This window comes from Colobus angolensis, unplaced genomic scaffold, assembly GCF_000951035.1.
Source record: "Colobus angolensis palliatus isolate OR3802 unplaced genomic scaffold, Cang.pa_1.0 Scaffold9, whole genome shotgun sequence".
In the NCBI taxonomy this organism is placed as follows: Eukaryota; Metazoa; Chordata; class Mammalia; order Primates; family Cercopithecidae; genus Colobus; species Colobus angolensis.
In genome coordinates, this window is record NW_012122931.1 from 12,298,886 (window position 1) to 12,320,681 (window position 21,796).

The 21,796-nt window shown below is 38.4% G+C and overlaps 1 protein-coding gene across 2 annotated transcripts in view; it reads left to right on the forward strand.

Moving 5' to 3' along the window:
• STRBP (spermatid perinuclear RNA binding protein) overlaps window positions 1-21,796 on the forward strand; it is a 62,585-nt gene that overhangs the window by 38,038 nt on the left and 2,751 nt on the right. For both annotated transcript variants that reach the window (XM_011931411.1, XM_011931410.1), the window contains 7 exons: window positions 965-1,057; window positions 1,734-1,933; window positions 9,061-9,219; window positions 12,489-12,623; window positions 12,824-12,964; window positions 15,977-16,100; window positions 21,006-21,050. In XM_011931411.1, the coding sequence (XP_011786801.1) occupies window positions 965-1,057; window positions 1,734-1,933; window positions 9,061-9,219; window positions 12,489-12,623; window positions 12,824-12,964; window positions 15,977-16,100; window positions 21,006-21,050 (897 nt within the window). The remainder of the gene's footprint in view (window positions 1-964; window positions 1,058-1,733; window positions 1,934-9,060; window positions 9,220-12,488; window positions 12,624-12,823; window positions 12,965-15,976; window positions 16,101-21,005; window positions 21,051-21,796) is intronic.

Here is a 21,796-nt window from a genome sequence, read left to right on the forward strand (position 1 = left end):
GGGCTCTTTTTTGGTTCCATGTGAACTTTAAAGCAGTTTTTTTTTCCAATTCTGTGAAGAAACTCATTGGTAGCTTGATGGAGATGGCGTTGAATCTATAAATTACCTTGGGCAGTATGACCATTTTCACCTTATTGATTCTTCCTATCCATGAGCATGGTATGTTCTTCCATTTGTTTGTTTGATAGTCAGATTTCCAAAAGTATAAGATTTAACATGTGGACTTCTAAAGTTTATACAAGTTATAAATGTTAAATTTTAGAGATGTTTGAAATGATATTAAGTAAAAATAAATCCTACCAGAGGTAACTACTTTTTAACATTTTGATACATAGCCTTCTAGACTTTTTCTCTTCATGCATATAATGTGAATATATGCTGTCTGTGCGGCTGCTAAAACAAAATACCTTAGACTGGGTAACTTACAAGTAACAGAAATTTATTGCCCTCAGGGGCTTGAAAGTCCAAAATCAAGGCTTCAGCAGATTTACTGTCTCGTGAGGGCTCATTCCTCATAGATGGTGCCTGCTGTGTATCACCACATGGCAGAAGGGACAAACAGTCTCTCTCAGGCATCTTTTCTAATTTATAAGGGCTCCACCCTCATAACCTCATTACCTTCCAGGTTCCCCACCTCCTAATCCCACTGCAGTGGGGATTAAGTTCAACATATGAATCTTGGGGGAACATATTCAGACCATACCATAGGCATAGATATTGGTGTGTATATATGAATAAATGGAAAAAAATAAATATAAAAAGTGTTAATATTGTTTCAAGATTTGCTTTAAAAAAATTTGCTTTTCTAGATTATAAATAATGGTAACTTAACTGATCAGTGAAAAAGCTGTATGATCCTTGGTGTGATTCCTAAGATTTTCCTATCTGAACATGTTAGATACATGTGGTACGGTAAGGGGATTGTTGTTTTGACTGATAATGAATCCCTCATAATTTTTTTTAGGTGCTGGGTCTTCAGCTCTAAAGAGGCCATTTGAAGATGGGTTAGGGGATGATAAAGACCCCAATAAGAAGATGAAACGAAACTTAAGGAAAAGTGTGTAAAACCTTTATTCTTATAGATGCAAACTAGAGAGGATTTGTAGCCTCAGATAGAAAAATTAGAAGTGAAGGTTTTTGTTTAATGAGATTGGTTCTCACCGAGACTGGAGTTCTGTGTCATGATCTCGGCTCACTGCAATCTCCACCTCCTGGGCTCAAGTGATCCTTCAACCTCAGCCTTCTCAAATAGCAGGGATCACAGGTGCATGCCACCACACCCTGCTAAGTTTTTGTGTTTTTGGTAGAGACAGAATTTCGCCAAGTTGCCCAGGCTGGTCTTGAACTCCTGAGTTAAGCAATTCACCCTCCTCGGCCTCTCCAAGTGCCGGGATTACAGGCATGAGCCACTGTGCCCGGCCAAAAAGTGAAGAATTTGATTGATTTTAATTAGAGTTTTCAGACTAGATCTTAACTGAGCAATTGATAATTGAATAACTTTTTTGTTTCCAAGCTTTTTTGCTTAGGATACATGAGTATTGACAAGCGAAGTTAATGTGTAGTTCAATAATGCATACCATTTTTATAGTGATGTTAGCATAGTAATTTTAGAATTACTTATGAGGTTAATCTGTGTGTTTTGAAATCCTCATTTTAAAACAATCTGGTGAATTTACAGTAGTTATTGATTACTTTCTAGTTAATTTCTGACCTCATTCCTCTTTCTTTAACAGTTCTGGATAGTAAAGCAATAGACCTTATGAATGCATTAATGAGGCTAAATCAGATCAGGCCTGGGCTTCAGTATAAGCTTTTATCTCAGTCTGGCCCTGTTCATGCCCCAGTCTTCACAATGTCTGTAGATGTGGATGGCACAACATATGAAGCCTCAGGACCATCCAAGAAGACAGCAAAACTTCACGTAGCGGTGAAGGTACAGTATTTTACTTCGCAATGCTTTCTTATTTTATGTTCCAAATAATATGCTTATTTTCCTATAATAAATTGTCATTTTTTAAGCATTTTAATAGCGATATTATTATTTATAGACTTCTGTTACTTCTGGATAACAAAGTTTTGTTGTTGTAAAATATGTGGTAATTATATAAAATTTGGAAAATACAGAAAGAAGTAAAGAAATTGAAATACGTCAACTGACCATCGTTGAGGCAAAGACCATTAGTATTTGTATCTAGTATGTTGGTCTATTTCCAACCATTTTCTATTTTGCTGTTTATTTTTTAAGTGAGCTCACAGTATATATGTAATTTTATCTTCTGTTTTTTTCTTGTAATGTTTCATTACTGTTTTTCCTCATTATGAAAATCTTCATAAATAATTTTTAATGGCTGTACGATTAACATGCTGTGAGTAAACTATTTGTTTAAACATTCTCCTATCATTGGATATTTTGCTTATTCCAGATTGTTTCTATTATAAATTTGATCAGTATCTTTGTATATGGTGCTTCATCTGTATTTTTAGAATATTTCCATAGGGAATAATGTCCAGGATTGGACCAATTATGCATGTAGGTTTGTAGAAAATTTCCAAGTAATGGGATCTCTCTATAAGTATATTTGACCTCTTGCAGACTAGTGCAAAAATGTTAAAGATCATGTAGACTGAAGATCACATTCACTTAAGAAAAGTTATTTTATGTAACAGTATGGCATACGATATAATTGGACTATTTTCATGGTCATTTTGTATGTATTATTAATGTATATGCAAACACCATCCTAGCTACTGGGGATATGGCAGTTAATGAAACAAAGTTCCTGCTCTCATGGAGCTTACATTCTAGTGTGTATAGGATGGGAAGATAGACAACAAATATACAAAGAAGCGTGTAGATGTCAGATACTGATGAGAACAATGCATGCAGAAAAACAATCACTAAGATTTAAAAATACCAAACACCACATAGTACTTATGCTCTGTCTTCACTAGAAAAGGGATATCTAAAGTATGATGAAAGAGTATGAATTTAAAATGAGGCAGAAAAAGAAAACCAACAATGAGGGGAAAAGTAAGTCCAGGAATAAGACTAAACATACAGTTTAATAACAACATACACTGAGAATGAGTCACAAGTTTAGAGCTAAGTTCTGTAGCAGCTGACACAAAAAGCTTGTGAAATATACAGTTCACTCTCTTTGTCTTAAGTACAGAGAATTTGGTTATGAGAGTCACAGTTGTGGTATTTGATCGGGTGGGCATTTCTCCTTGGGTAGATCTTCACAAACCAAGGATATCAGTGATCTCTTTTAAAGGCATCTATGATGCAGTGATAAATTTTGTGGGTTGTTTCGTACAGTAACCTTTAACATAAGCTAGTGGCCTCATAGCAAATTCAAATTCAGTAAAATTTGGGAGAGTGAGTAGAGTGGCAATTTTTGCAATGTGACAAGGTTTGGATGCTGTTTTCATTTGATGCAGTGATATCTTTTTATGATGTAATGGAACTTGGTTGGACTGGGTATGCTTTTGTCTTAAATTCCAAATATTATGTTTTATTCACCTGAGCTTTTGGTAAACATGGAGGGGCTGTAAACTTGGGATTAAGTTAAGCTCCCTGACAAATTTTGGAAATGTAGATATCAATTATAATCTGAATGACACTGGACCTGAGGAAATTGTTAATGGTTTCTTGTGACTGGTGTGGTGGGTAGATGGCCTTCATACTTTTATTTACCTTGAGTGGCATTTTGGGTAGAATGTGCAGTAACTGGTAAATCTGAAATTTATGAAGAGTTAAGATTTTCCCTTTTTGAAAATGGGATAAACTAAACTTTTGATCCATTCATGTAAAATGAATTATGAATCAGAGTAAACTGGCTTTGAAGGTTTGAAAAACTCTGCTTACTTTCTTTGGTTTATCAGCTATATGATATGAAAACCTATTACTAGCTGTCAGTCTCAAGTGGCCTGCAGTCTTTTCTAGGCCTCTCACATCTCAGGTTTATGACCCGATAGCTTTATTCCAGAATTTGCTATTTTGAGGTAGATTGTTCTCCCTAAGGTCTTCATAGATTTTTTATTTTATGTCTTGTTTTCTAAAAGTTACTTTTGGCTTTTTAAATCTTATTATAAATGCATAATGTGTGTTTGTTATAAATGGTTTAGAAAATGAGGGGAAAAAATTCATAGTTCTAATGCCCAGAAATAATAACCATTAACATTTTGGTATTTATTCTTCCAAGCCTTCTTGTTTAACTTACAATTCTAACTTCAGAAAGCATTAAAAATGAAAAAAATTTCTCTAGGTTGGATGCAAATTACCTGGTAGCAAAACATGACCTGAATTGATAGGGAGCTATTTTTAGTCTTTAGCATTCTATTTAGTGTGATTATTTTATATGTTTCTTTGCATAAACATGGGGCAGCATCTGAGAATCCACTGGGGATTTGGAAAATATGTGGTATATGTATTGTATTAGCTGTCAGAATTGAAAAATTATGAATTCTCAAAACAACCTGGCACTAAGGGTTTCAGATAAGGAATGGTGAACCTACATAATGTCTGGTAGAAATGTATTTTTTAAAAATAGGATCTTTCTTTCTTTCTTTCTTAGATGGAGTCTTGCTTTGTTGCCCAGGCTGGAGAGCAGTGGCGTAATCTTAGCTCACTGCAGCCTCTGCTTCCCGGGTTCCAGTGATTCTCCTGCCTCAGCCTCTTGGGTAGCTGGAATTACAGGCACCTGCCACCACACCCAGCTAATTTTTATATTTTTAGTAGAGACAGGGTTTCGCCATGTTGGTCAGGCTGGTCTTGAACTCCTGAACTCAGGTGATCCTCCCGCCTCGGCCCCCCAAAGTGCTGGGATTACAGGCTTGAGCCACCACGCCCAGCCGATACTCTCTTCATCTAAAAATGTATTATGAATTTTTAAATAGCTAACTCAAAGATTGCTCTTATTTTTAGTGATAGTCTAACATTTCATTATTAGCAGATGGTCTGTTACATTATCATAATGTAACTAATCATTTTGGATTTAGATACTTCCATTTTACTGCTTTACAAAAAATCTTGTTGAACTTGTCTGATGATTCCTTAAGATATATTCTAGAGCTAGAATTATTGGGTCAAAAGGTCATTACATTTTAGTGATTCATTAATTTGTTAAAAAAATGCATTGGAATTCTTATTATATGCCAGGCATATATTGCCAAATTGTCATCCATAAAGGTTATATCACATGTTATGCGTTGTTCATAAATGAGTGGGAAAGAATTTTGCATCTAAGGTGTTTATGAAAGTAGGTCCAACTGAATACAAATCCTTTTAGTTCTTAATTGCTTGGTGAGGGTTGCGTACCTATTAAGACAAATCACACCAGAGAATCAAATCAAAAGAAAAGAAATCAGTCGTTTCGCATGAGTCTGGCCTGGCTGCAGAGCAGCAAGCACCCTAAAGTGATGGAGAATTAGTGGCCAGTCTTCTCTTCACTCTTCCACTTCTCTATCCTGGCAGCCATCCACAAAGGATACCTTTAGGGTCATAATCATCCATATTACATAAAAAGAATCTTAGTCATTGTGAGGAAAAGATCAGCTAGAAGGGGGAAGGTGAAGGGAAGGCTCTTTGGAGAGGTTCTTAGAGACATCAGATCGCCTGAGAATCTGATGAAATCAGGTCTCTATCATACATAAGCCATAGATGTTACTCTCTTTTGAGTAGAGACCTATGATGTGGAGGGCCATGTTTTCTTTTCACTCTTGGCCCCTAGTATTTGATGGTATCATCGTTCTCAGTCTCAGCCTTTGCTAACCTCAGCCCTCTTCCAGGAAGAAGGGGATTTGATTACACACAGGTGATTTCCCAGTCACCTTGTTTCCATGAGTGATCTTGTCATTTTTAAGCTCAATTGATGAATTAGGTTTGAATTTGTTTGCCAGATACTTGAAATTCACTTTTTTTTGGTATACTGGTTTTTTTTAGAATTAACATGGATTCCAAACAAACTTAGTTTTGTCAGAGAAAACCAGAGCTGGACAGTTGTTAAAACAGTAAGAAAAAAAGTGTGTACTCAGGAACTATTACTGCAATAACGAAAAGAGACCTCGGTATGGAACTGGGCTCAATTCCGAGTTCAACATGGACAAGTGAGGATTTGTAGCCAAGGAACAGGGATGGATCAGTGGATGGAAAATTACTAAGAGGAAGCATCAGGATGAAGGGGGAATTTCTGGCTAAATGGGACCTATCAGGATTCTTGCTCAGAGCAGGCCAGGGTGATCAGATACCACCTGGGCAGTGATGGGCATATTAGTCCATTTTTGCACTGCTATAAAGAAATTCCTGAGACTGGGTAATTTTTAAAGGAAATAGATTTAACTGGCTCACGATTCTGCAGGCTGTACAGGAAGCATAGTGACTTCTAGGGAGGCCTCAGGAAACTTTTAATCATGGTGGGAGGGGAAGCAGGCACATCTTATGTGGCCCGAGCAGAAGGAAGAGAGAAGGGTGAGGAGGTGCCACATACTTTTAAAACAACCAGATCTCTTGAGAACTCTGTCATGAGACAGCACTAGGGATGGTGCTAAACCATTAGAGACTGCCCCTGTGATCCAATCACCTCCCACCAGGCCCCACCTCCAACATTCGGGATTACACTTGGACATGAAATTTGGGTGAGGACACAAACCATATCAGTGGGGGATGAGGAAATTTGATCAGATACCAAGGGTGATTAAGGGTGATTAAATATCGAGGGTGAGGGATTCTGGCTAAAACAATTTAGCAGGATTCTTGTTACAACATGGCTCTTAGGGACAAGGCCCAAGGATGGGGCCTAGATAAAAACATGGCTCAGAGGATCCTGTCTAGAGTTTGGTTAAGAGGAGAATCTTTATCAGTTGCAGAGGTCTGAGAACTGCTTTTTTGACTTCTTAGCATATGCTAGTAAATACTCTTAGAATAACTGTTCATAAAAAATGATTTAATTTGAATTTCTTGGTTACACTGTGTTGGACACTTCCCTGAGATATAATCCACCAGTTATATAAAATATTTGTAAACATATTGAAATACATTGCTATAATAATAATAAGCGAATCTGATATGTGAGAAAAGGGTGGAGAGAAGTATTAAAAAATGTATATTAGCCTATTTTTATTGTCTGTGTTAAGAAAAGATGAATGTCTTTAGCTTTTATTGCAATACACAAATCAGACTTATTTGTGATGTTTGGCTTTTGACTTGCAGCCTGTGTTGGCTAGTGTTAATTTGGAATGATAGCTATTCTCGGAGATGAGATTTCTCAGGGAGAGCATACTTACAGGACTCAGACAGTGGAGAAGGTGTTTTTAAAATCAAATATTAATAAGGATATAAACAAATGATGTTAATGTACTTAGTATAAAGTACTACCTGAGCACTTTTAGAACTTAAGATGTTAAAAAGAGGGTTCTTGGCTTTACTCCCAAGCAAATACAAGACATTTATTTATGATAAGAATGCCAAGTTATCCATATGAATTGTGTGAATTAATTTCAAGTTCTCTTGGTACAGACTTCTATGTAGGTCCATTTTTTGGTTTAGGGTAACACCGTTTTATTTATATTGGCAAAATCCTTTATACAAGATGTGATTGTTTATAAAGGGTGGCTTCTCATTTGTGTGGTCACCATAACCATTTTTTGGAACACCTATTATGTACACTTGTTATTGTAAAGAAATACGATGTTGCTTTTAAATCTCAGCAACTTAAAACAGTTAAAAGTGGAAATGAATGCAAGGGTCTTTAGGAATCTATCCCTATATCCTCTGGCTTAAGCCTCTAATTAGTGACAAAGCTATATCAACCTCCTTTGAAAGAGGCTTACAAAATGTGAACATATTCTCTTGTAAACATCTAAAAAGCAGTATAATCAGGAAGGTATTAAAAGGCACTCGTGTGTGGAGGTGTGTGAGCATGCCTGTGCACGGTCATGCACACACACATACACATTGTTCTTAAAGCTTTATTTTGAAAAAGTAAGAAAAATCCTAAGGATCGAATGAAAGTATAACAAACTTGAACATTGGAGGTAGCCATAATCAACCCTTGAGAGAGAAGGATGGAAATACAAGATTAAAATTGTTCCTGGCCTAGTTAGTATAGAGAATAAACCTGGAAACCGAATCTTGTTTTTTTTTTTTTTTCCCTGAGACAGAGCCTTGCTCTGTTGCCTACGCTGGAGTGCAGTGGCGCAATCTTGGCTCACTGCAACCTCTGCCTCCCAAGTTCAAGCAATTCTCCTGCCTTAGCATCCGAAGCAGCTGGAATTACAGGCATGCACCGCCACACCCAGCTAATTTTTGTAGCTTTAGTAGAGACTGGGTTTTACCATGTTGGCCAGGCTGGTCTCGAACTCCTGACCTCAAATGATCCACCCGCCTTGGCTTCCCAAAGTGCTGGAATTACAGGCATGAGCCACTGCATCTGGCTGAGACTGAATCTTTTAAGTTTTGATTGTGGTTTATGTTGGAAGCAAAGTAGAAAGTTTTAGATGTTACTTTGTAATTGACAGGCAAGTTGGTTCGAAGATAAAAAATTTCTTGATTGCCTTTCTGGGCCAATTTCTCCTAATGGATTGAGTCATAGAACTTAGAGGTCAACCAATACAGTCTTCCTGGTTTGTAGATTGGAAAATTGAGGGCCAGAGAAGAAATACAGGACTAGACGCTCAGATTTTTTCCTTTCTAGACCAGGGTACTTTTTACAGTATGCCGTTTCTGTCTGTGTCCTATTGGTTTGAACCTAGCTATCCTGTTTATTTTCTCTACCTCTCACCTCCAAATTAAATGAACCAGGAGTAGCGTCAGGTTTATATTTGTCATCCTGTATTTAAACTCAATTACCCTGAGGAGGTTTTCCCCATTTTTCCATGGTGCTACCCTGGTAGGTATACCCTATTTAACCAAGGACTTACAGATTTAGTACCATCTTGCTCTTCCTGCAAGGTGTTTTATGGTTCAAACGCTATGAGTTTGAAACTTTTGTTCTCAATATTTTGTCTATTCTCTGGTTTCTCGTGTCTGAATAAAACTGCATCTTAATGTAATTTGTACAGGTATTGCAGGCAATGGGATATCCAACAGGCTTTGATGCAGATATTGAATGTATGAGTTCCGATGAAAAATCAGATAATGAAAGTAAAAATGAAACAGTGTCTTCAAACTCAAGCAATAATACTGGAAATTCTACAACTGAAACCTCCAGTACCTTAGAGGTATACTTATTTTTTTCTCAGAAAAAAAGTAATATGTATGTGCATTGTAGGAAATTTGAGAGATGTGGAAAAGTATAAATAAAATCAAAAGCATATACAAACCTGTACATATATTACAGAGACAGACATAATTATTATTTTGGTTTATTTCCATCTAGTTTTTTTAATCTCTATAAAGGCAGTCATATTTTCATGCAGTTTTATATCTTTATTTTTTCACTTTAAAAATATCTGTAAACTGCACAACATTTGAGTATACTCTAATTGAACTAGTATTTCCTGATTGCTGGCCATGGAAGCTGCTTCCAACATTTCATAACATACCAAGACTATCCGCAATAACTGATGGGCAGAAAACTACAAGATGTAATGGAGGAAACTGGGATTATTTGAAGTTTATGCTAAGCTGTGGGGTGCATTGATTGGGTCATCATTTAGTTGGTCCAGCCCTGAAGGAAGGCATAGCCTGACATAGTATGTACCTCAGACCCTAATTAAGTCCTGACCTGTGAACTTATTGTCACCAATAATAGAATGGGATGAAATCCAAGTACTGAGTATACACAATACACTGGGGAGTTCATGGAACCCATGTTTACTGCAGTCTATGTAAAGAACATTAGCTTTAAAGTCACAGCAAGAGCTTACATTAAAAAAAAGTTTACTTTGTCATTTGTACAAATAAGTATTTATTAAGGACTTAATTAATAAGCTAATTTTTTCAGTCCATAAATCCTTTTTAATACCTGCTTAGTGCCAAGTGTTGCAGAAGTTGTGTGCAGAGCCTAGAGCTGCTCCCAGGCTAAAAGGGTAAAAAGACATGTTTATAACAAATGGCAATATAATGCGATAAGCACTGTGATGGCAAAAATGAACGTAATAATTTCAAATCTTGAAGGAGGAAGGGGTAGTGAGACTCTTAGACATACACTTACACAATCATGCAGAACAGCAAGGCTTCAGATGATGAGCTTTGCTGTGTGGGGAAGAGAAAGCATTCTGGACTGAAGGAAGAGGAGGTATGATGAATTTGAGTTGTGAAAGTAAATGTTTAAGAAGTGCCAAGTGGGCCAGTGTGGACAGGATTGATGGGGCTGAAGCCTGAGAAAGCCACACTTGGCACTTCGTGTGATGCTATAGAGGACAGATGATGTCATGGCAGTCATTACAGGTGGCAGTCACAGGTCAAGATGTTGTTTTGCTGACAATGTTACATCTGTTAAAAGAAAAAAGGGCTTGGCTGGGTGCGGTGGCTCACGCCTGCAATCCCAACACTTTGGGAGGCCGAGGCAGGCAGATTACGAGGTCAGGAGATTGAGACCATCCTGGCTAACATGGTGAAACCCCGTCTCTACTAAAAAAATATGAAAATATTAGCCAGGCGTGGTGGCGGGTGCCTGTAGTCCCAGCTACTCAGGAGGCTGAGGCAGGAGAACGGCGTGAACCTGGGAGGCGGAGCTTGCAGTGAGTCGAGATAATGCCACTGCACTTCAGCCTGGGCGACAGAGCGAGACTGTGTCTCAAAAAAAAAAAAAAGAAAAGAAAAGAAAAAAAAGGGCTCATTAATTATGAGGTCCAGACCATTAAGTATAAAGGTAATTAAAAAGGAAAAGAGCAGTGTGGGCTGCGCTAGTAGCAGCCACACTGACATAAAAAGTTTTGGTAGTGACTACGTTTATATTTTGTTTCTGTATATTGTAGTAATGGTGGGAAGCAAGGAGAAAAGCCCTTATTTATTTCCTCATTTAAAACAATAGTAATTTATTAAAATTCAGATTTTTTATGACTTGATTCATTTTTGTAGACATGGTTTGGAAAGCATAGAGTGATTACTATAGACCTAGTTTCAAAAATCACTCATTATCTTTTAAAGACAGTGACTGGAAATTTTTCTTGAAATTCAAAAAATGCAGATTATAAAAACGCATCAGGAAGAGATGTTTATTGATGTTATTGATGTTTTTAAACTTGTCCTTAAAAATTGTCCTTTGATGGTTCACTTCTAAAGTGTTAACCACTTGTCACACCTGCACAGAATACTTTACTGATAGAATCTTGATTTTCATTAGGTTTATATATGTAATAATTAATACTTTGGGCCAGGCGTGGTGGTGCACACCTGTAATCCCAGCACTTTGGGAGGCTGAGGCAGGCAGCTCACCTGAGGTCAAGAGTTTGAGTGCACCCTGGCCAACGTGGTAAAACCCTGTCTCTACTAAAAATACAAAAATTAGCCGGGTGTGGTAGCAGGTGCCTGTAATTCCAGCTACTTGAGAGGCTGAGGCATGAGAATTACCTGAACCTGGGAGATGGAGGTTGCAGTGAGCTGAGATTGCATGACTGCACTCTAGTCTGGGCCACAGAGCGAGACTCCATCTCAAAAATAAAAAATAAAAAATAAATTAACACTTTTTTGCATGTATTTTGTGTGTTCAGCATTTCTTGTGTGGTGGAATTACAGACATGATCTCTGACCTCAAAAAGTGCCCTATCTTTTGGTTTCTCCTTTCTCAAAATTATAGTTGTATTTTGTGGATTTATTTGTTAGTTTGCTTTTGATGCTAGCCTCTGTTTTCATTTGCACCTTCATGCTCTTACATGAATTATTTCACTTCTATTCTTATCCTTCCTCAAATCAGTTATTTCCATAGCATATATCTGCTCTCTAACATGCGTTATTTTGCAGTGATGATATCTGTCCCTCCCACTACACTTTAGCTCCTTGAGGGTAGGGAGTGACTGCTTTGATTGTTATTTTAAAATTTCAGAATCCGTAGTCTCTAGCCAACTGTTTTTACCTTAGGTCCCCTTAAATCTGTTTAGAGTGACTGAGAGGTGTATAGGAACATTTCCCCTTTAACATCACAAATTGAGAATTATTTCTTCCTAACCCTAAAGAAGAAAAAGGAACCCTCAGGCATCATGTGAATCCAAACTGTTCTCTTTTTGTTATTAGTAATTTAGAGTATTATTCTTAGATCATGAACACTACAGAGCAGAGCCTGGAGTGGCCCACAGTGGCATGGTTGCATTGGTCTTGAATACTACTTCGAAGGAAGGCTGGCCAGATGACTGCAGTGTTTACTGCTTGTAGAGTTTTTATAGCTTTAATGATATTTTGCCATTTGTGTACACAGGTGACTCATTCTAGCCCCTGAGTGCTTTAAAGTGAATTTTTGAGCCTCCTTCTTAGCATAATTGTATTAACAAGAAATGCAATATTCTAAAATCTTACTTGCTTGAACCTTCAGATTCCCTTTCTCTTATAGGTAAGAACTCAGGGCCCTATCCTCACAGCAAGTGGCAAAAACCCTGTAATGGAGCTCAATGAAAAAAGAAGAGGTCTCAAGTATGAACTCATCTCAGAGACTGGTGGAAGCCATGACAAGCGCTTTGTAATGGAGGTGTGTAGCCAGACACAACCCAGCCTTATCTTTCTTCTCAAAGACATAGGATATCCTGAACTTAATGTAAAGTTTTAGACTGAGTCAGTTCTTGTGGCACTATTTGATTTTTGGTGTTTTCTGTGTCATAATCTATTTAAATTAAAAGCACATAGAGGAATTGCATGGGGGTAATTGCAAGGTGTTATTCTTGATTGTAGGTAGAAGTAGATGGACAGAAATTCAGAGGTGCAGGTCCAAATAAGAAAGTGGCAAAGGCGAGTGCAGCTTTAGCTGCCTTGGAGAAGCTGTTTTCTGGACCCAATGCGGCAAATAATAAGAAAAAGAAGATTATCCCTCAGGTATGAGTAAACATTAAACCTTTGCAGAACCTGTGAAAAATGTTACAGGAATTAAATTTTCTTTCCTGTCCATGTGCCATTTTAGCTTTTTCTGAAGTTGTTTCTTTTTCTTGGACTTGGCAACCTTTGCTTTGGGTTAGGTCATGAATAATATAAATCCGATTGGTGGTTACCTGTTCTATGGTCTTCCTAAACAAAATATATATGTACATGTATATTTATATGTATATGTATATATGAGGCTATTAGCATTATTTGGAGGGTTGAAGTCATTCTTGATGAAGTCAAGTTTTGAGGTGATTTGGACCTTAATGAGTTATAAGCAGTTTAGTTTGGGGAAGCTGCCAGGAGCACCTGGGGCTTTGCTCTCATCAGCCTGCAGGTGCTTTTCCAGTTCCTTTGCAGTTTTGTCCTTTTGCATTGTTTACTTTGGGTTTCCTTGCAGACCGCATAAAATTTGGTGCTGTATTGCTTCTGTTCATTACTGACATTGGAAATGTCAGCGCTACTGAATGTCCAGGATCTTAGCAAAGTATTTAGAAAAGATGGCCCCCTAATTACATGCTTATGGATATGAGATTCTTCCATCCATTCATTTATGCATTCAGAAAACATTTTCTAGTCATACACCATATGCCTGACAGTGAGGGAAAGAGTTGCATAAGTAAATATAAGACACATTGTGCCTCATGGAGAGTCCTGGTATAATAACATAACATCTGAATATATTATATGATAGAAATTAAAAATGCTTAAACTAATAAAAGGAAGCTTAGATTGTTTAATTCTACGTTAAACATTATATTTAGGTTCCGTTGTATATGCTAAGTCCATTGTAGGAGGGTAGAATTGATCTTATTTTACAGGTAAGGAAACAAGGCCCAAAGAAATTGAAATACTTGCCTGTGGTAACACAGTATTTGATAATAGGGGTTCCTTCTAAAACCAGGTGGTTCTTCCAATGGCCGTGGACATTTTACTATTGTATCCATCTAAAATTTGTTTTGTATTCATTTAAATTTCTTGTATTTGCTATAATAAACACTGCCTATATTCTGAGATCCAAAAGGTAGAGAAAACTTACTTTTACTGAGATGAAAAAGTTTTTAAAGCCCTTAAGTTACACATGTCGAAAACAAGTAGATTTTTTTTCTAAAATCTTCTGGTAAATATAGAACAAAGTATGTTCTCAATTAGTTGAAAGATGATTCTTGTTTTATGACCTTGTTTTATGGTGTTTTTTCCCATATTGCATCTTATATTTGGTCAGTTAATTTTAGTTTAAAAAGCCCATGTGCAAATATTTATTAGGTAGTTAAGTTTGTTTCCACTAGACATGAGCTAGATTAGTGTGGAATCACTCTGCTACTGCCAGATTGTTGCTTCCTGACTACTTTTGACTACGTCATATTAAAAAAAGAAAGATGTCTACTTGAAGTTCACTCATTTTTAGACATTTTCCATACTAGAAGCTATAAAACTCATGTGTTCAATGTGCTTGCTGGCCAAGAAACAATCTATTTTGGATATGTGGGTTGGTTTATTTCAGAGAAAAACAAAAACGGCAGTCCCTGTGCATGACACAGTTAACCTTGAAACTGTCTCCTGCCTATTCATACTAGAGGTAGAGGTTATCCTGGAAAGAATAAAGGATGGTACATTTTCAGAGTGAGATAAACGTATGTGTATTCTGACTCTTTCAGCTTCTTAGACATTGTTGACTTTATCATAGAGTACGCTTTGAGGCATTGCACCACTTTCTTGCACCTTGGTTTTAGTGGGGAATCTTGTTTCTAGCTTGAGTTTTTGTTGCATTTCTGTAAGTATAATATTCAATTTGAAACTAGACACCTTTTGATTTTCTTAAAATTTCAGTTTGCAAAAGGGGTTTTTCAACAGTCTTGTTTACTGCTACTCCCGGTATTATCTGTTGTACTTTTAGAATGTTTTTATATTTGTTCTCTCTTGTTCTTTCTACTCTAAAGTAAGGAAAACAAAGTATCGTTATTCTCATAATTCTCGGTTACTCTTTCTACTCTAAGGAAAACAAAGTGGGTATCATTATCCACGTTTTTAATCAGTGGGGAGATTTCCATAGATGATGGCATTTTAGAGCAAGAAGGGGCTTTCAAAGTGGTATTTATTTATTTAATAATGGGGCCAGGTGCAGTGGCTCACACCTGTAATCCCAGCACTTTGAAAGGAAGCTGAGGTGGACAGATCACTTGAGTTCAGGATTTCAAGACCAGCCTGGTCAACATGGAGAAACCCTGTCTCTACTAAAAATACAAAAATTAGCTAGGCGTGGTAGTGGGTGCCTGTAATTCCAGCTACTTGGGAGGCTGAGGCAGAAGAATCGCTTGAACCTGGGAGGCGGAGGTTGCAGTTGAGTAGAGATCACACCATTACACTCCAGCCTGGATGACAGAGTGAGACTCTGTCTCACACACACACAAAAAAGATATTTAATAGTGGATACATGCATACACAAACAGCAGAGGAATCGGGCTCAAAGAAATCATATTACCTTCCCGAGGTCACAGTTACTTAGAGCAGGAACTGGCATCCTCATCTTTGGTCCTCCTGTCTTAGCCCTTTATGTTTTTCCCCCACTAGCCCCATTCAGATTTGCAGTTAATTCTATGTAGTTAGTTGCTGAGATATTTTCTGCCTGTCGGCAGATAATAGGAACCTAGGTACCAAGTGTGTATGATTACTTTAGTAAGGCCTAAAATGACTTTGGTTATAAATTGATTATTAAAATTTGGTGTAGAAAATGAACTCTTTCTGGGTAACACTCAAGTGAAAAGAAGTTATTTGCATGTTCTCAACATCTCTGTAAGGTAGGTATCATTTTTGTTTTTCAGATGATAAATTGAAGGTTCAACATCACAGCTCATGGTCTCACCCACGTGCTCACAGTTTCTCATAGTGGTTGTGCATTGAAGAGATGATAGAAGAAATAAGATGGTTCTTATTTCTTTCAGTAATGAAAGTGTGTTATTTTAACAGGCAAAGGGTGTTGTGAATACAACTGTGTCTGCAGCAGTCCAAGCTGTTCGGGGCAGAGGAAGAGGAACTCTAACAAGGGGAGCTTTTGTTGGGGCAACAGCTGCTCCTGGCTACATAGCTCCAGGTATAGTACCAACTGCAAGAGATTGGCCCCCTTTACTGGGCCAAAATTCAAAGAATAGCATCTCCTTCATTTTCTGAGCTTGTACAGGGTTTGTGGAAATATAAACACAGGCATGAATGTACACAGAAATTTAAAAGTAGAGAATTGACACAATGTCATAGGTGTTCTCCTGGAATCTGCTGAGTGAGGAGAGGCTATCTGGAGGGAGATGACAGATGAGCAATGTTGCATTTGGTTGTGGGACTGTATTTTGACAAGGAATTAAAGGATGTTCCATAGACTCAGAATGTGAATGTCTGAGCGGGGTGTATTCATTCATTGAGGACATAGATGACAGGTTGGGTGTAACAGGAGAGAAAAACTACTAAGAGGTTACTTAATTAGGGTGAAGCCTGGCATTATTAGTGTTTGTTAAACTTAATGTTTGGGAACCATCAGAGACTAAAGAAGTACACAAAGGAAAAAAAAAAAAGAAACATTTATCCAGAGCTTACTATATATACTAGATATTTCCATGTAAATAATTTTACTTATTAAATTGTTTTTAATTTAATTACTTAAATTTAATTGTTTTAAATCTTCGTCAGTGTTTCATCAGGCAGAAATTATTTTCCAAGGAAGGGAAGCTGGGATTTAGAGAGATAAGGCCACTAGCTCAGGGTGAAGCAACCACTAAACCGCAGAGCAAGGATTTGAATGTAGGTGTTTGCGTTTCCAAAGTTCATATTCTTTCCATTCCACCACATACCTTAAAGAAGATTTGGGAGAATGTCCTCTCTCTGCCTTCCCTTCTAATTCTTTTTTTTTTTTTTTTTTGAGGCCGAGTCTCGCTCTGTCACCCGGACTGGAGTGCAGTGGCCGGATCTCAGCTCACTGCAAGCTCCGCCTCCCGGGTTTACGCCATTCTCCTGCCTCAGCCTCCGGAGTAGCTGGGACTACAGGCGCCCGCCACCTCGCCCGGCTAGTTTTTGTATTTTTAGTAGAGACGGGGTTTCACCGTGTTAGCCAGGATGGTCTCGATCTCCTGACCTTGTGATCCGCCCCTCTCGGCCTCCCAAAGTGCTGGGATTACAGGCTTGAGCCACCGCGCCCGGCCCCCTTCTAATTCTTATGTCATTTTAACAATAGATTATTCAGCTGTCTTGTTAAAATCAAGTTCTTCACAATATTGAAAGTATAGTACTTTTAACTGGACAAGTAAACCACTTGTAGATATTGATCAAGATGAAATTATCATGAAGATTGGCTCTTATCCAGTCATTGTTTTTTAGGTAACATCCCTAAGGGTTCACTTTGTGCTTTCCTCTAAGAAAGAATAAGACTAGGCCATTTGGGAAATTTTATGATGTGGCTTTGGAGTGATTCTTCTAGAAGCTGATCCTAGTAGGTGAACTGCTCAAGGAGTGTGCCTGCTTTGGCACACAGCAGACGTGGATTTTGTTCTCATGCAGCTTATAGTCTGAAGGGTGAGACATAGATTAATCAAGTAATAACAACGAGAAACTGAAATGAGTATGATGAAAAAGAAGGACATGCTGCTATTACAGCATGTAACAGAGGAACCTGGTCTATTTTAGTGGGTCCTTGGAGGCTTCCCAGAAGAAGGGACACATTTGAATTGAGCTTTGGAGAATGAATAGGAGTTAACTCAAAGAAGACTGGGATGGGAGAGTGTTGCACACAGAAGGAACGGCATGTGCAGAGACCCTGTGTTGCTGTTGTTGGGGAATTTGGCTCAATTGAAGAAGCAGAAGTCCAAAATGTGTGGAATGTGGAGAGCACTGAGCGGCAGAAGTGGAGAGACTGGGGAATGATGTGAATTGAAGCTGGACGACTCAGTCCCAGACCTGGAGGCCGTTATTTGGATTTTGGTCTTAGAACCCAAAGCACAGTGTTAAGTCTTGATGGATTCGGTTCTAAGGAGAACAGTAACAAGATCAGACTTTATTTGTGAAGGTTAGTCTTTCTATAGTGTGAAGAACAGGTTGTAGGGGTAGGTGTGAGCATTGCCAAGATCAGTTAGAAGGCATATAGTTTACAGTAATGTATTGTACATTTCAAACTGGCTAGAAGAGAAGAATTCAAATGGTTCTAGCATAAAGAAAGGACAAATATTTGAGATGATGGGTATCCTAAGTTCACTGATTTTATCTGTATAAATTACATGGGTATATTAAATTATCACATGAACTCTGGAACTATGTACATCTATTATGCCTCAGTTAAAAAAAGGCTACTGAAGACTACTAACCCAGGCAAGAGACATTGATAGTATTGCTACTGGAGGCAGGGAAGAAGATAGGGGGAGACAAGAAGAGAACAGATGGGAGGAATATAAAGGAGGCAAAATTGATGTATTGAATATATAGAAAGAAGAGTGATATTTCAAGGATATCTCAACTCCTAGGACTTTGAGCTGGAGCACTGGGGGGAAAAGGAAAAGATTATGAATTTCTTATGGTGTGATATAGTTTATGTGTCTAAAATTAAGACAGTCTTCTGTGTGTCTCAGTATTTCTACTGATATTTAATAATTTTAGCCTTATTCAGTGTATTATTGAAAGGGCAAGGCTTTCATTCACAATAATGGGCAGGTTACAGAGATGAACCATCTTTGATGATGTGTTCTATTGGGGCTTAATCTGGTCATGTCTCTTGTTGCTGCGGACCATTTACCGTCTGCTAGAGTGGTAAATGGCTGTGGTCTAGTGGCAGTAATCATGAAAGGAACTGTTTATGGCTGCTGGTTGCAGGCTTTACTCTATAGTAACTCCTCTCTTGTGTCATTGCATTGACCTCCCTGAAAGGCCTGTCTCCCAAAGCTTTTAAAAATGAAGTTATTTTATGGCCTAGAGAAGATTCAGATTAGGTCCCTTTAGATTATGAATAGGTTATATGCCATTTGCAGAGTATATTCTGTGCAGCAGGGACTTCTGTCAGTATATTTACATGTATTATTTAATTAAATTCCCCTGGCAACTCAGTTACTGTACATAGAACACTGAAGCTCAGAGAGGTTAAATAACAGGTGCCATTCACAGATGCCTTTGCTAGTAAAAGATGAAGTCAGAATCAGGACTCCAGTGGCCTGATTAATGACCTAGTTAGTATTTACGGTCTCATTTCTTCTTAAGGAGGTTTTGGTATAATCCTTAGAACTGCAGCCTTAGCCAAACAGCTTCTGCTTTCTGGAATAAATTTGATAGCCACCCTTTTTTAAGCATTAATTTCTTTTTTGGCCTCTGATCTGTCTCCTCTTCCTACTGCTTATTTCAGCTACATATGTCCTCTTGAGTATGATTTAGTGAGCGCTCAGCCTGAGTTAAATGACTTATAACTGTAGACTAAAAATTTTTCATCCCTCAGAACTGTTTCAGTTGGTCCCTAAAAGCAGTTTACTTCTTCAGCATACATTCAAATGCACTGTCTCAAACAGGAGATTTAGAACTGGGCATTCAAAGAAGACCTAGCCTCTGCCCCAGTGACTGCCTGGGGTAGGACCAGATAATTGAATAAACACAATGCAGTATGATGCAAGTGTAACATGGGTTGGGCAAAAGAGAACAGCAAGCCTGGGAGACTTCGTAGAGGAGGTGATAATTGATCCTGGTCTCAAGGGTGAGTTGCAGTTGGTCATCCAGAGAAGGAGGGAACGAAATCATTCTGAATAGCAGAAATGGTTACAAAAAAAAGGAATTGTAATGTGAAAAAGCGCCATTTGTTTTGGGTACTGTGTGAAAGTGCCATGGTGATTTTGTGCCCTTGTTCTACTTTATAAATTTTTTTCATTAATAAATGAATAATAAGTTGTCATTATTGTTATTATTGAGACATGATCTCTCTCTGTTGCCCAGCCTGGAGTGCAGTGGTGTGATCATGGCTCACTGCAGCCTCGACCTCTCACCTCAGCCTCCTGAGTAGCCAGGACTACGGCATGCACCACCATGCCCAGCTAATTTTTTGTTTTTCTGTAGAGATGGGGTCTCACTATATTGCCCAGGCTGGTCTCTAACTCCTGGGCTCAAGCAGTCCTCCTGCCGTAGCCTCCAAAATTGCTGGGATTACAGGCATGAACTACCACACCTGGCTCCAAGTGATTTTTATTTATATATTACCTATATCTAAGCTCTTTTACTGAAAGAGTAAAGATTGCAGCTTCTGTTAATATAGATAATATTTCTAATCCCTACGAATATGGTATAAAAACTTCTTTGTACTAGCTTTTACTTAATAATGTGGGCCTTTTTCATAGGTACCAGAGGCTGATGTCAAAGTCACCAGCATTTACAGAGAGACCCTGTACTTGGGCCAGAAATGGAAATATCAGCAAGTCATAGACCTTGCCCTTGGGCTCACGCCTGACTCATATGCCTGTTTTAATGACCATTGAGACCTCATCCTGCTCTCTCACTACTTTCTGAAGAGACTTGGAAAGTTCTGTTTGTCAACTTTGAGAAATTGGTAGTTTGAGTGCTTTTAAGTATTCTTCTGTTCAACAAAGTATATTTAGTGAGTGGCTACTATATGTATCATACATTCTGCTAGGTTCAGATGATGCAACGATGGATAAGGTTGGCCAGGTCTCTGCTACTCTAGTGGGGAACACAGACAAGAAACTGATAGTTAAAATAGAGTGTGGGGTCAGGGAGTGCAGTGAGAAAGAGATGTAGGAGAGTCTGGCCTATCTAGGAGAGCCTTGTAGGCCATGGTGAGGAGTTCCCACATCTTAAGCAGGCACACAGAGAGTGGCTAGACTGGGACCATTCTGGCAGGTGGTTCTCATTCATCGAACATCTGGAAGAAGTCCTTTGGGCCTAGGGTGCTGAGCAGGTGGTGCTTGTGAATTGGGCCAGTGATGATTGCCCTGGGTCTTGGACTGATCTGCCTCCTTCTTCTTTGCACTAGGCTATGGAACACCATATGGTTACAGCACAGCTGCCCCTGCCTATGGTATGTACACCGTCTTACTGATATCTCCTCTTAGCGACTGTCACAGCAATCCAAAGCACAGTTTCTATCTAGGGGTTTTGTAAATTAATTGGAGGATCTCAGATTTATTCATTCTAGTGACCCAACTTAAATTCCGTTTGAAAATGCCACAACCTTGTGGTTCTTGGTTTGGTTGGAGTTGCTCTTCTCTCCGCTTTGCCTGATTGAAGGACTGCTTGTTCTAATTGCCTGTTTCTGACCATATTGAAATTAAATATTTTAAGTAGTTCTTCTTACAGCCAACTGATACTCCATTCAAAGGCTACTGAAGGGCCATACCCAGTTGCTAGCTTGGCTGCCTACCAGTTATAAAGCCACACTTAAGTTTCTGGTTTGGAACCGTGTGAATTGTGGGTAACTTAAGTCAAGAATAGGAACTGCTTACTTCAAATTTGTAGTCTTCATTCTTTTCCATAACTTTGCTTTGGGGTTGAAGTAAATGGGTATCATTGGCCCTAGAGAGGAAGTGATAGTGGGTTTCACCAGCAGTCTTAAGTGCTCACTGCAGGAAGTCTGTAGTACATGCTAGAGTATCATAGGTGTTTCTCTCCTCCCCTCTGAAATAAAAAAATAAAAGCAAATGCATAAATGAACCCCCGTGGCCCTTTGGATAACTTTTGAATGAGGTTTATGTGGCAATGGAGGCAATAGGTTTGGAGTCAGTGATATGCTCTTAGACATTTTTTTCTGCTCAGGTGCTACATGTT